Source organism: Xyrauchen texanus, chromosome 17, assembly GCF_025860055.1.
Source record: "Xyrauchen texanus isolate HMW12.3.18 chromosome 17, RBS_HiC_50CHRs, whole genome shotgun sequence".
NCBI lineage: Eukaryota > Metazoa > Chordata > Actinopteri > Cypriniformes > Catostomidae > Xyrauchen > Xyrauchen texanus.
The window spans coordinates 27,466,160-27,481,526 of NC_068292.1; the positions used below are offsets into that span (position 1 = coordinate 27,466,160).

The 15,367-nt window shown below is 39.5% G+C and overlaps 1 protein-coding gene across 1 annotated transcript; it reads left to right on the forward strand.

The window, feature by feature from the left end:
- The first annotated feature begins 1,295 nt into the window (after positions 1 to 1,295).
- trim35-40 (tripartite motif containing 35-40) lies at positions 1,296 to 9,590 on the forward strand. The gene is made up of 6 exons (XM_052146514.1): positions 1,296 to 1,682; positions 1,774 to 1,869; positions 7,387 to 7,623; positions 7,900 to 7,922; positions 8,000 to 8,118; positions 8,793 to 9,590. The coding sequence occupies exons 1-6, from the start codon at positions 1,296 to 1,298 to the stop codon at positions 9,350 to 9,352; spliced, it is 1,422 nt and encodes a 473-aa protein (XP_052002474.1). The 3' UTR covers positions 9,353 to 9,590.
- Positions 9,591 to 15,367: the final 5,777 nt, after the last annotated feature.

Here is a 15,367-nt window from a genome sequence, read left to right on the forward strand (position 1 = left end):
GCTAGAATGCCAAGGATCTGCAAATCTGTCATTGCTGCATGTGGAGAATTTTTTTGATGAGAACTCTGAAGTAGTTTAAGAAGTTCAGAATTTTTTTTTTTTCAAATTATAATAGTAATTTTTCATGTTATTAATGTTCTGACTATACATTGTGATCAGTTGAATGTCACTTTGTGGACACAATCCACCACCACTCTGTTGTCTGTTGAGCTGCAAAAAGATGCTCTGATGTTTACCTTTCAATCAGCTACATTACTTACAGCACTGACAAACTATAGCTGGCTAACAGCAAACAGACATGAGTGACATGGTTGTCAGGGACAGGGTTAACATTATATTAGTTATATTGAAAAGGGTGGGGTCATTGTTTATTAACTTTCCAATATGGATTTTAACAAACTAATTAGCAACTTACCGCAAAGACACTGCTCAATTCCGCACTACTTAACTCCACCCTGTCTGCAGAGTCAGCTCAGCTCTGTTAACATTGGAGTCGGAGCACGCTCTGCTGGACAAACTACATAATGACACCAATTATTTAGCATTGTTTTCTGCATTATATGTTCTGAAAAAAAGTTTTCATATCTACGCATATCAGTAAACATATACAGCGATACGATACATCGGTGAAAGGCCGACCGATATTCGATTTACTTCTATTAACTTCATATGACATTACTTAATCGACTGGAGCGTGTAGATTACATTGATGCTGCCTAAATATGCTTTTTGGACCGTCAAATACTGGTGTCCATTCACTTGCATTGGATGAAACCTAAGATATTTTCCAAACAAAATCTTAAATCCTGTTCTGATTAAGTAAGAAGATCATATACATCTTGGATGGCCTGGGGGTGAATAATTTATCAGCAATTTTTCATTTTTGGGTGAATTATTCCTATAACTATTGATCTGTTTCTCACCTATCATTTTGCTTCAGAAAGATTTTTGGATATTTAAAGGTCTGGCCACCATTCACTTGCATCGTATGGACTAATAGAGCTGAAATAATCTTCTAAAAATCTTAATTTGGGTTCAGCAGAAGAAAGAAAGTCATACACACCTGGGATGGCATGAGAGTGAGTAAATGATGAGAGTAATTTTGGGTGAACTATCCCTTTAAGAGAAGCTCATTAAAATAGCTCCTGCACAACTCCACGCACATCTTTCACATTTAAATAGAAAACAAAACTAAAACTAAGACCGACAGAGCCGCCCTGAAATTTGTAGGTGGTTTTTGTATGAGTTACAGTAACTCGCATCATATATGCGTTTTGAGCTCGGCAGTGGGTGAAATGGCGTCGAAACGTCAGTTTTCTGACGATGATTTCACATGTCCTGTTTGTTATGACATTTTTAAAAACCCTGTGCTGCTGCAGTGTGGTCACAGTGTGTGCGGAGACTGCGTTAAACAGTACTGGAGGACCAAGGGTTCGAGAGAATGTCCGCTGTGCAGAAAAAGGTGTACCAGAAATCCTCCCGTTAACTTGGCTCTGAGAAGCTTATGTGAAACTTTCCTGCATCACAAGGGACCTTTAGAGGAGCTGTGTGAAGTTCACCGGGAGAAACTGAGTCTGTTCTGCGAGGATGATCAACTGCTCGTGTGTGTGACTTGTCAAGACTCAGTACAGCACATAACTCATACGTGCCATCCCATCAGCGAGGCCGCCGAGGAACGTAAGGTATGCTAGTGTAAAGTTTGTGATCTTAATGGCCACATCTGATTTTTTTCATATTTAATGGTTTAATCGACTCATATTGTCCTCATTTCAGGGAGTTCTTCGGAGTGAACTTAAATTCTTGACAAGAAAAATAAAGATGATCAAAGATGCCAGATTTGACTGTGATCAAAAGGCTGAGCACATTCAGGTGAGTGAGTATGACACCTCAGACACCCCAGGGGGTCACCCATAAAATGTATCCCTGCCCTGGTCCCTGCTCAGTGTAGTCGCTAGTGAATGGCTTGGGACTGTAGGCCTACGCATGCTTTTTGTGCCTTCAGCTATCTTTCTTGTTTTTGCTGTTGTAGTACAACTACAACCCAGGTCAAAAGACAACATGGTGGTGGATGTAGTATGTATGGAAATGTATTATTATTATTATTATTATTATTATTATTATTATTCAACAAACTGTACCTACAGAATCATCAAGGTTCACATATGGCAGAAACACAGCCATTTTCACATATGGCAAAATAAATAGTTTGGCTTAAAAAAATAAATAATTTAAAGGTGCAATATGTAACAGTTTTCATGTAATATTCACCTTTTTTTTTTTTTTGCCAATGTGTGAACTGCTTGTAACACAACTTAAAAAACTAGCCCTTCTCGGACTTCCTAGGTTGCCTATTAAATCCTGTAGACTGATTTCCATGTAAAGGGAGAGGGGGTCGCTTTTGCCGCTCCCGAGAGAATTGCCTCAGACAGTAATAGCTTCTCTTCCGCTATTCAACATATTTCACATTATATGGTAATTGAATCTCTACATCTGCCACTATTAGTTTTGGGATTTTGTTAGTAGATATATCAGCAATTCAATCAAGAACATGACTGATTGGTCTAGTGGGTACTATTTGCATCAATTTTTAGAGGTTCTGGTTTCTAATTCACCCAAATATAAAGTGTTATTGTAATAATCCAAGATGGCTTCTGTATATCAGTGGATGGGTGTTACACTTTAAAAATAAAATGCAATAAAAGATGAGGGGAGACGAGAGTAGCGGAAACACAGACACATTTATTGACCGCTCTATATTTGAAAAATTAAATAAACCCAGCGACCTCCGAAGTTCAGACAGCGACGAACACAATCTCTCCACTCCAGCAGCGGGAATTTGCACGAGAGCATCGGTGACCAAGATGGCACAGCTCACGAACACCCATCGCACATCCTAGCCATGAAACACTCGATTTATATAGGAAGGAAACACACTGAGTGCCGGCACTGCACATTAACAATCAGCTCACCTGGTTACCCCACACCTGAGAGCGATTAAGATACTGCTACTGATACTTTCAGTGCTTGGGCCTTAATAATCTTTAGAAGAACAATAGGTCCTCACACTTTCAGTGCTTGGGCCCTAATAATTAAGACATTATACATTATAACTTTTAATAAATCCCAACCTCCGGAAAGGATCCAATAGGATATGTGAGTGTACCAGTCAATATTTTTATCCCAAACCCATTGAGATGCTACAACTTTCAAACATTTCTGTCAAACATCTTCTGCAACTGTGGAGAAGAAGGACATGAACCAGGGTGTTCAAGACTGCCAAAATGTAGCAACTATTCAGCTAATCACCCTGCCTCAACAAAAGAATGTCCGATTTGGATAAAATAAAAAGAAATTCAAAGAATAAAATGTGTTGAAAGGATCAGCTATGTTGAGGAGACCCCATCCTTTAACCTGAGGAAAACATATGCTTCTGTGGTGAAACCAACCATGAGCACCACTGATTGCCAGACTGATTTGAGCTGGGTGAACAGTGAGAAACCACAAAATGTCAGCAATAGATCTTCTGACCCAATCAAAAAGAAGAATCAAGGAACACAAAGTCAAATAATGACAAAGCAAACCCAAGCCAAGTAAGACGAAAGATCATCAAATTAGCACAACCAGTCCTCGAGAGGGAAAAAGATACAACAAAATACAAAAACTCAGTCAACAAAAGCGAATCAAGAAAGAAAAAGACAAAAAACGGAATGTTTAAAGAATAATGATTTTGAAATGACAGAGACTACAAATTCCCGAAGTCGAAGCTTGTCTACAAAATGCAAAGGTAAAGGGCAGATACTTGTCTTGCATACTTGAAAATGAGGAATCATATAATTCAGTGGAACTGTCGAGGATTTATGGCAAACTTTTCAGAACAGCAACTAGCACCTATTTTGAATCCCATGCCTTCTGCCTCCAGGAAACCCATCTAACAGTAGACAGACAACTGACACTGAAAAATTATAATATCTGTAACACTTTTGGCAAACAATATACAATGTTCATCTGGTGGATCAGCTATATTAGTAAAACATGACATAATCCACAGCCACATACCAGTAAATACAAACCTGCAAGCGGTTTGTACATCTAACTACATCTAACTCTTCATAAAACCATAACTATGTGCTCTATTTATATACCCCCTGATGCCTCGTTGATGACACAAGAACTAAACAAAACTGTAGAACAGTTATCATCACCATATATATTAATGGATGACTTTAATAGCCACAGCACATTATGGGGAGGTAAACATACAAATCCCAAAGGAGAACAGAGTTCATAGACAATAATGATTTGCTTACTAAATGATGGTTCCAGGATATGGAACATACTACGCTATTGATTTAACTTTGTGTGAACCTGAAGTAATAATTTACTTTTCATGGCAAGTATGGAAGGGTCTGTGTGGAAGTGATCATTACCCACTGATTATAACATCTACTTAAGAAGATATACAACAAGACACTTCTAGATGGCAAATGAAAAAAGCTAATTGGTATAATTTCCTAAAACTGTTATGAGAAGTTCAACATAGACTGGCAAGAATATCAAGATCCAATAAAGAAATTCACTGATATACTGATTGAAATAGCAGAAAAAACTGTGCCAAAAACATCAACAAAGTCTTGTCATCTGAGAAACCTATGGTTCAATGAAGACTGTAAAAAGGCTATTGCTGTTCAGAAGAAGGCAGAAAGAACCTTTAATAAACATCCAACAACTGAAAATGTATAGAGCACAATCACGAAGAATTATTAATGAAACAAAGAGACTGAGTTGGAAAAAATATGTATCAAGTTTATCGTCACAGAAACCAACAAAGAAAGTATGGGATATGATATGAAAGATGAAAAATAAGGAAGGAGGACTACAAATACAACATATAAAAAATCCTGATACTTTATTATCATCAAAACAGGATATTTCTAATAAACTGGCAGAGACATTCTAGAGAAATTAATCACTAGAAAACAGCCTTCCCAGATTTAAAGAAATACAAATAAAAGAGGAACAGGAAAAACGTAATTTCTCTTCGGATAACACTGAACTGTATAATCAGCCTTTTACAATGGAAGAACTTCTGAAAGCTATTAAAAACTCCAGCAACACTGCAGTTGGACCTGATACAATTCACTATCAGATCCTGAAACATCTACCCCAAAATATACTATTGACCCTACTGAACGTACTCAATAGCATTTGGAAATCAGGAGAAATACCAGCTAACTGGAAAGAAGCAACCTTTAAATCAATACCTAAACCAGGAAAAGACCATACTGACCCAAACAATTATCGCCCAATAGCCTTAACCAGCTGCCTATGCAAAACCATGGAACAAATGATCAATGATCAGCTGGTGTGGATTTTGGAAAAAGACCAAAAGATCAGTAAATATCAATATGGATTTAGACGAGGGAAAAGTACTCTTGATCACCTTATAAGATTAGTGTACATTAGAGTCTTTTGTGCGAGATGGTTTTATTAAAAAAGAACATGTAATTGCAGTATTTCTATTTAGAAAAGCTTATGATATTACGTGTAGGTATGGTATCTGAATTGCATGTACAAGAATCAGGAGTGCCCCAAGGAAGTATACTTTCAGCAACTCTTTTTAGCATTAAAATGAACGGGATTGTAAGTGTTATGGGACCAAATATATTCCGTAGCCTATATGTAGATGATGTGTGCATTTGGTATAAAGGCAAAAATATGAACGTAATTGAGAAACAAATACAAATATGTATAAATAAAATGTATGACTGGTCAGTACAAAATTGATTTAAATTTTCTAAATTAAAAACTGTATGTATGCATTTTTGTATTTTGCGATCTGTGCACCTCGAGCCAGAACTCTTTTTGGAAAGGGAACCTATAAAAGTCATAAAGAAGTCAAAATTCCTAGGACTTACTTTTTATAATAAACTATCCTTCATCCCTTATACCAAAATGCTGCGGAATATATGCTTCAAAGTAATGGATATAATAAAAATTGCTAGCAAGGATCAAATGGGGTGCAGATTGTGAAGTACTGTTAAGAATCAAAAATGGGCTATGGCAGTGCAGTTTATGGATCTGCCAGGAAGTAATGTATTAAAATGTTGGATGCAGTACATCATACAGGATTGAGACTTGCACTAGGAGCATTTAGGACCTCTCCAATCTAAAGCTTGTATATAGAAGCAAGTGAACCATCACTATATAACAGAAGGCTGAAATTGGCCTTTAACTATGCAGTTAAACTAAAAGCTAATGAAAGTAGTAACCCAGCATATCTGACAGACTTTCATCCTCAACATTCACACCTGTATGAAGCCAGACCCAGGTACATCAGTCCATTTGGAATTCACACAAAACCACACTTGGAGAACATGGACATTAATCTGGAAATCCTAACATTGACACATCTGTGCCCTATACCGCCCTGAAATGTTAAAAAAACAACTATCGTGATGAACCTGGCTCAGTATTCTAAGAAGTCAGACAATCGTGTATCTGAAGCAGTAGTGATTGTCCCAAAACGTTTTGGCAAGTGTATTCCTGGACAAAGATACATTTTCACTGCAGAAGCTTGTGCATTAAAGGAACAACAATGTCACTTTCTAATTTGTACAGATTCTGAATCCTGCCTGCAAGCACCATAAGCTCTGAAAACGGAACACACTACATCTATTAGCATAATAGGAAAAGTGGACTCTTTAAAAAACAAGATTTCAATATTGTCTTTTGTTGGATAACCGGCCATATGGGATTAGTTGGCAATGAACAGGCAGATAAAGTGGCTAAGGAAGCACTTCAGTTGGACATGACAGAATGTAATATATCAGCATCTGATGTTAAACCCATATTGAATATGTACATTCACAACAAGTGGCGAATGGAATGAATGTATATATATAACAAACTACTTGAAGTGAACACAGTACTAAATCAAGGAGTTTATTATTTTCTCTTTGAAAATAGGTATGACCAGGTTGTATATACGAGATGTCAAATTGGTCACTCAAGAATCACTCACTCATTCATACTTATTGAAAGGGGAAGAGAAACCGTTTTGTGATCTATGTAAGAAAAATCATATTTTGATAGAATGTCCATATCTAAATGATATTAGACAACGCTTTTATTCAGAAAATATTTTGATGGACATTTTCATTAAGGTCTCTCCAGGGAAAATTCCTATCACATATTAAACTGAAAAACTCTATATAATTGTTACTACTACTGTTATTATTGTTATATATGTGGATTTTTGTATCTGTCAAACTATTGTGAACATTGTTTAATTTGAACATTGTCATCTTTGCCATGAATATAGCCATTGCTGCTGATATGGCATCAAATATTTCAATAAATATATGTATGTGCTTTGTGTTGTTCCAGTTCCAATCCAGGCATACAGAAAACATCATCAAGAATGAGTTTAAACACCTTCACCAGCTTTTGTATGATGAAGAAGCAACCATGCTTGCTCAACTAAGTAACGAAAATGAGCAGAAAACACAGCGCATGAAAGATGAAAGAAAACTTCAGAAGATGACTCAAGATATATTAAGCCTCTCAAACACCATTAGAAGCATAAGAAAAGAATTAGAGTGTGGGGACGTCAGATTCCTTCAGGTTAGTCCTTAATCCTTATTTCTTCTGTCTTATCACTGCTTTCTTTCTGCCCTTCTTTCTCTTTGTTTTCCCCTCACTACCACTGCATGAATTTAAAAGGTACAGTAAGACAACAACTTTAAAGAAAAAAGTAAAGGCTTTTTTCTTTTTAAGTTCACGTCACCCAGAAAAACATCTACATATTACAACTTTAAGCGCGTCATTTATTACAGTGAACTATTTAATCAATGCTGTGAAATCTTTACTAACTTGTTATATATTCTACATTTTCAATAGTACTTCAAGAACACATTGGACAGGTGAGCTAGCTTTCTCATCTTCCTCTTTTGCAGTGTAAAAATCAAGCAGCAGTGCTAACCTCTTAATCTATTTCCAGAGCCCAGGACACACTCCGGGATGTAGAAACGGTTGAAGGAGAGCTGATTGATACTGCAAAGTACTTGGGCAACTTAAGGTTCAATGTGTGGACAAAAATCAGAGAGTCTATCAATTACTGTAAGTAAATTAATAAACTATTTAAGTACTTGTTCATGAGAAAAAGAAAGGTTTTCTTAGTGGAGCTGAAGACAAATACAGTAATTGGTTACTTGATACTTGACTATAATGGTGTAGATTTAAACATCATTAATTGATTGCTTAGAAGTCCTTATTATTATTACATAATACAGATTATTACAGGAATTTCCCGGGATCAAAGCCCAGTGTGAATGAGGTTAGAATGTGTGGGAAAGGAATGCTATTTTATTTGTAAAACCCATTGACATGCATGAGTGATGCACCAGTCTTAAATATGACAATAAGGCCTTGACTGCCTTTTTTTATAAACTTTTTATAAATTGGTAACCATGAAATAAAAGTAGTAAAGACTAAACGATTTTAATAGAAAACTTTCTTTAAAACATATTTTATAATCTCATTCATTAAGTGTCATTCTTTTGCTAGAAGACATAGTCCTTGTCATGTAAACTAAGGTTAATATTTGGCCCTCTACGGGTCCTGCATTTTGATACACACTTAGCTAGGTGAACAGGTGTCTCACATCATAGCTGTTACAATATCATGTACTGAACAATCAGCATCTATTACCAGAAATATCAGTTTTATGTTCTTTTTTTACAGTTATATGTTCTTTGTAATATCCTCTCTGTGTCTCACTCTTTTTTTTTCAGCTCCTGTTGTGCTGGATCCCAACACTGCTAACTCCCAGCTTATACTGTCTGAAGATCTGACAAGTGTGAGGGACAGTGATGAGCTTGAGGATGATGACATGGAGGATGTGCAGAGAAAGCAGCTTCCCAATAACCTGGAGAGATTTGATAGGTGTCCCTGTGTTTTGGGCTCGGTGGGTTACACCTCAGGAACACACACATGGGATGTTGATGTTGGAGACAACACATTCTGGATGTTGGGTGTCACCACAGAGTCTGTCCAGAGAAAAGGAGTCAATGGCTTGCCAACCGGAGTCTGGTGCATTGGGTATGATGGTGATGTGCTCAGTTTAAAGGCACCTCTAGAGTCATACATCCCTCTCCATGGATGCATGAAACCAAAGCATGTCAGAGTGCAACTTAATTTGAACAGTGGACAGCTGTCGTTCTCAGACCCTCTCAGCAAAACACTCTATCACACCTTCACACCCCATTTCACTGAGAAGGTTTTTCCATTCTTCTACAGTCTGTGCAGTGTCTCTCCTCTGAGGATTCTGCCTGTTGCCATGCCCTGTAATTAAAATAAATCTCATTAATTTAAATTAAATCTCATAAATCTCAAATTAAAATCAGTCTCTTTCTGTTTGGAAGGAGATGCAGAAGTCTAAAGTTTTAGTCAATGCTCTTGTTGTGTGCCTTTTATTATTTTTGTTCTGATTGAAACAGATCTCAATTGAAATTGTAATGCCATATTACATTTTTCACAGTACAATGTTTTGTAAATGCCAGAGAACAGGCAAGACAAATACGAAACACCACAAACCAGTAAACTTCTTTGAAAACTTTGGCTAAGGTTGTTATATCTAAATAAACTCTGATCACATTTCATTCTGTTTTATTCATTTTGTCAGAACGAATTGGTGTTGGATTTTTGTCATTTCATCACCTCTGTAATTACTGCATTTTGATCTACAGTAATGACTTTCATTCATTTTGTTCTTTATCAAATCTTAAGCATGTTTGAATGTGCCTTGTTATCTTGCTGTGCTTGTAAGGTGGGGGAAATACCTCACACTGTAAACCCTAAAGTTGTCATTACTGTAAAAAATAAAGTTGTCTTAAATATTTGAGTTATGAGTCTAAAACTTGACATTTCAAGTAATAATTAAGTTAATTGAACTTATTTTTCTTACCAATCCATAGACTTAAATAGAAGTGTTAACTCAAACTATTAAGAACAAAATTGAGGCTATGGGGAATAACCACAACCCCTTGCTGCTTGAATTATGCTTCCTTGGTCAGAGGGAACAGATTGGGGAATTGAAATAATTGTTATTAAGAATTCATAGATGTTTTAGCACTTTTGTTGTATTATTTATGCTTTGTTGCAAATAGATGTTTGGTGTAATGTCACCATTAGGGTGATCTGTGTCTCTTCGGTCAAGTTGGACCCTGGTCACACTATCTCAGGTCTCTTTGTGCATATGCAGCTGAAGTGCATATATACATTTCTGTAAAGAATTATTTAATAATTGACCTAGAATCAGTGATATTTATTTGAGCTGTGCTGTTGTTGATTAAAATTGAATCAATTCAATGTACAACAGTAGAAACAACTCTTTAAATTCAAATCCAAGTTAAGTATACTTGCATATCAAATCAAATCAAATCACTTTATTGTCACACGACCATATGCACAAGTGCAACAGTAGGTGAAATTCTTGTGTGCAGTTCCGAGCAACATAGCAGTCATGACAGTGACGAGACATATACCAATTACAATAAACAACATATTTACACAACACAATTTACATATCAAATGTACACATACTTACACAACACAATAATTATATACAATACAATAAGTAAGGATATAATATAGTTAACTCAACTTAAATAGTTAAGTTCACTCTACTTGAAAACAAAGTTAACTAAATTTAAATACTCGATTACTAAAATACTAGTTTTGGAAGAGCCCATTACGCATTTGATTAAACTCGTTCCCTCAATTCCACTGAGTGCAATGAACTTAAGGTTTTCAGTGCAGAAAAACATTGGCATATTTTACTTCTCTTTTAAAATAACAATTGATTGTCCTTAAATAGAGAGCATTTGTTTCCCCTACGAATATACCTTCCACACGCCTCGCTGTATAATATTGTGTTGTATTTGAAAAAGGTTAAATGGAAATATTCCAATTTAGAGAGACTGAAGTAGATCATTTCTACGGAGCAACCATCTTCAAAAGTGTCAATGATTCTGAAAACAAACTTATCTTGGTGCACACATGAGAATCCAGATTATTAAGTGCTGTTCACAAAGCAAACTCTTTGAGTCTGTTGATTTTAGATTTTTATTTTATTTTTATAAACCAATATAAATAAATCTAAAATCAACAGACAAAGTATAAATATAGCCTACATATAAACATACATAAAATAAACTCTCACTTTCAACTGCTTTTATTTTCAGCAAACTTGACATGTGTAAATATTTATATGAATATAAAGATTCAAAACGAAGACATAAACTGAAGCAGTTTCACAGACATGTGACGAACAGATTTGGGATAATGCCTTTCTGGGGGGGGCTCTAGCCCTCCCCCTCCGATCCAACAGGTCCCAGAGGTGCTCAATGAGAGATCCGGGCTCTTCACTGGCCATGGCAGAACACTGTCATTCCAGTCTTGCAGGAAATCATGCACAGAACGAGCAGTATGGCTGGTGGCATTGTCATGCTGAAGGGTTATGTCAGGATGAGCCTGCAGGAACTGTTCCACATGAGGGAGGTGGGTGTCTTCCCGGTTATGCAAAGTTATGATTGCCTGCAATGACAACAAGCTCAGTCCAATGATGTTGTGACACACCGCCTCAGACCATGATGGACCCTCCACATCGACCCTGCCCCAGAGTACAGGCCTCGATGTAACGCTCCGTGTTGCCATCCTGTACCTGTTACACCTGTTACACAGGTGTAATATTCAGATGTACCGATCCTGTGCAGGTGTTGTTACACGTGGTCTGCCACGGCGAGGACGATCAGCTGTCGTTCCTGTCTCCCTGTAGCGCTGACTAAGGCATCACACTTCTTCTTCTTCTTCTTCTTTCAAGTTTAATGGCGGTTGGCAAACCAAACTTTAATGGTGCATTCCCGCCACCTACTGGATTGGAGTGTGGATAACGTTATGGTAGTAGTGACCTAAATCCTGTTACTTAAATGAGTGTCTTTTAAAAAATTAAATACTTCTTCATATATTTTAAATTGCTTTGGGCCATTATCTAATAATGCTTGGATAGACAAAACTTCCATTTCCATTTTTCTTAATGCTTGAAATAATTTAAATCTTTCTCTTGCATAAGCCTCACATTTTAATAATACATGTTGTACTGTTTCCATATTTTTGGAACTACATTTGTCACAATACCCTGTCTGGTGTTTCCCAATCCTGACCATACTTTGATTTAGTAGACAATGGCCAATGCGCATTCTTGAAATTATAACATCCTTCCTCCTGTTTCCAAAATTTCTTCTTTCAAAACCAACTGTTTCTTGAATTTTGTATAAATGTCGACCCGTATTTCCACTATCCCACTCTTTCTGCCATTTCTTCCTAATTTCCTTTGCTATTATACTTTTTATCTCAGTCTTACTCAATGCAATTTTAATATCAACTTCTTGAAATTTTATGGCCTGTTTGGCTAAACTATCCACCTCTTCATTTCCTGCCACCCCCATATGTGCTGGTATCCAAAGAAACGACTCGGTTACTAACGTAACCTCGGTTCCCTGAGAGGAGGGAACGAATATTGCGTAAGTAGCTTACGCTATGGGAAAACTCAGTTTCTCGAGAAATATTGAAGTCTTTATGTAAAACGCATTGCAGCTGCACAGCAGACAGCAATGAGCGAGGCAGCTCGGTCATTGGCTGTGCTGCGGCAACTTGCTCGAACCAATAACGGGGCGACTCTGAACGCGCGACCAATGAGCGCGCTTCGCGCTCGTGCGCTCAGAGCCCACCAAGATGGGCGTGGCTAAGGCTATATATTAGGCGCCCCGTCATGAGAGTTCTTTAGGATCAATCGACTGAAGCGAACTGACCAAGCACAAGCACGGCAGCTTACGCAATACTCGTTCCCTCCTCTCAGGGAACCGAGGTTACGTTAGTAACAGAGTCGTTCCCTTTCGAGAGGTCTCTCCTATTGCGTAAGTAGCTTACGCTATGGGAACACTATGCAAAACGCCGTGCGTGCTGACTTCGCTCTATAAAGCCAGAGGCAGATGCCTGAGCCTTAAAGCAAAGTGATTATTCAACGAGCCGGCCAACGGCGAGCTATATAATGGGATAATACAGAGCGCCTTTGCCCCAAGGTGGCCCATGGTGGGGCGCTCATTGTAAAAACACAAGCACATATCTTATGTACTGATTTTTCTATTTACTGATATGCGTAAAAGACCCTCTAAGTCAGTCAGAGACGGACCTTATAAGGGAGGAGATAATACTCAGCATATACATACTCCAGTCCATACTACAGTCAGGCTGATAGAATGTTGGAATGCAATGAGGGGACCTGTAGGTTATAAAACCTGATAAATGTTGAAGGCGAGGCCCAGCCTGCCGCCGCACAAATATCTTCAATGGGTATCCCACTCGACCACGCCCACGAGGAGGCCATGCTCCTCGTAGAGTGAGCTCTGACGCCTAAGGGGCATTGAAGGCCCTTGGCTTCATAAGCCAGCGCTATAGCATCCACTAGCCAGCGCGATATTCTTTGCTTTGAAACTGCGAGACCTTTAGTGCGGCCGCCAAAGCATACGAATAATTGTTCCGTCTGTATCAGTTCTGGAAACCACGTCTGGTTCTTCCAGAGTGGGGCTACCAGGAGCACTGCATATTTCACCTCCCTGATCCGACTGATGACCTGAGGTAGCATCGCGATCGGGGGAAAAGCTTACAAGAGGCGGCTCGGCCAGACTTGGGCGAGCGCATCCGTGCACTTTGAGAAGAAAAGAGGGCAGTGCGCATTTTCCCTGGAGGCGAAGAGGTCGACCTCTGCCTCGCCAAAGGTTTGCCATAACCACTGAACCGTCAGGGGGTGGAGAGACCATTCTCCTGGGAGAACTTTGTCTCTGTCCGCTCCCTGGTTCAGGACGCCTGGCACATGCGCTGCTCTCAGCGAGCGCAGGTTGTGCTGTGACCATAAGATGAGCTCCCTGGCCATAGAGTGCAGGGAGCTCGACCTGAGTCCACCCTGGCGATTTATATACGATACTACCGTCATGTTGTCCGTTCGGACCAGGACGTGTTCGTTTTTCAGGTACGGAAGCAGGGCTCTGAGAGCCAAGGCGACCGCTTTCATTTCCAGACAGTTTATGTGTAGGCGCTTTTCCGGGTTTGACCAAAAGCCGGAGACAGGCCTGCCCTCGTAGAGGGCCCCCCATCCTATTTTGGAGGCATCTGTCATGATCATTTTTCTCCGTGTGTTCACGCCCAGACTCACGCCGGTTTGATACCAGTCGACGGCTTTCCAGGGCGTCAGGGCTTTTATACAGCCGTGATTCGCTCTGATTAAAAAGTGGCCCGAGCGCCACGCGTGAGTGGGGACACGGCTCTTGAGCCAGCGTTGGAGAGGACACATGTGCAACAATCCTAGCTGGAGTACAGCTGATGCCGAGGCCATGAGACCGAGCATCCTTTGAAATTGTTTGACGGGCGCGCGCGCCCGCTCTGAATGATGTTGCAAGGCGCCGAATAGCTAGCGCGCGCTCTGATGAGAGACACGCCGTCATCTGCACTGAGTCTAGCACTATTCCCAGAAAAGAGATATTCTGGCTGGGGGATAGCACGCTCTTTGCAAAATTGATTCTCAGACCCAGGCATTCTAGATGGCTGATCATCCAAGATCTGTGCGTCGTTAACTGACTCTCTGATTGTGCTAGGATTAGCCAATCGTCGAGGTAATTCAGTATTCGCACTCCCCGCTGTCTCAGGGGGGAAAGTGCTGCGTCCATACATTTCGTGAATGTATGGGGGCCAATGATAGGCCGAATGGTAGTACTGTGTACTGGTATGACTGTCCCTCGAAAGCGAATCTCAGAAATGGCCTGTGATGAGGCGCTATCGGAATGTGAAAGTAAGCGTCTTTCAAATCCACTGATAGAAACCAATCCCCGGGGCGAACTTGCGCGAGGATATTGAGGATGTTTGGTCGTTAACATTCTGAACGAGCGAATCATTAAAGCTTTGTTCAGATGTCTGAGATCTAGGATGGGGCGGAGGCCACCGTCCTTTTTAGGGACGAGAAAATAGCGGCTGTAAAAACCCGCCTCGCTCATAGAGGGAGGAACAGTTTCTATAGCGCCCTTCTCTATCAGTTTGAGCACCTCGGTGTGTAGGACATGTGAAACATCTTTCCTCACTTTCGTCTCGACCACCGCTGAAAAGCGGGGTGGTCTGCGAGCGAATTGAAGCGAGTAACCGTGTTTTTTTCCCAGGCTTTTGCTCGCACAGATATGGGCTGAATGCTGGCTGGGGGCGTGTCGCAGTGACGTATGGGCCCCGCCGGCGAATCGCCTTGTGCTAACACTGAGCTTACAGC

Bases quoted from the DNA above. Each gene is read 5' to 3' on its own strand.
- trim35-40 (XM_052146514.1), top strand. From the start codon at position 1,296: ATGGCGTCGAAACGTCAGTTTTCTGACGATGATTTCACATGTCCTGTT. The intron at 7,624-7,899 runs GTTAGTCCTTAA...CATTTTCAATAG, and splicing joins GGGACGTCAGATTCCTTCAG to TACTTCAAGAACACATTGGA. The intron at 7,923-7,999 runs GTGAGCTAGCTT...ATCTATTTCCAG, and splicing joins TTCAAGAACACATTGGACAG to AGCCCAGGACACACTCCGGG.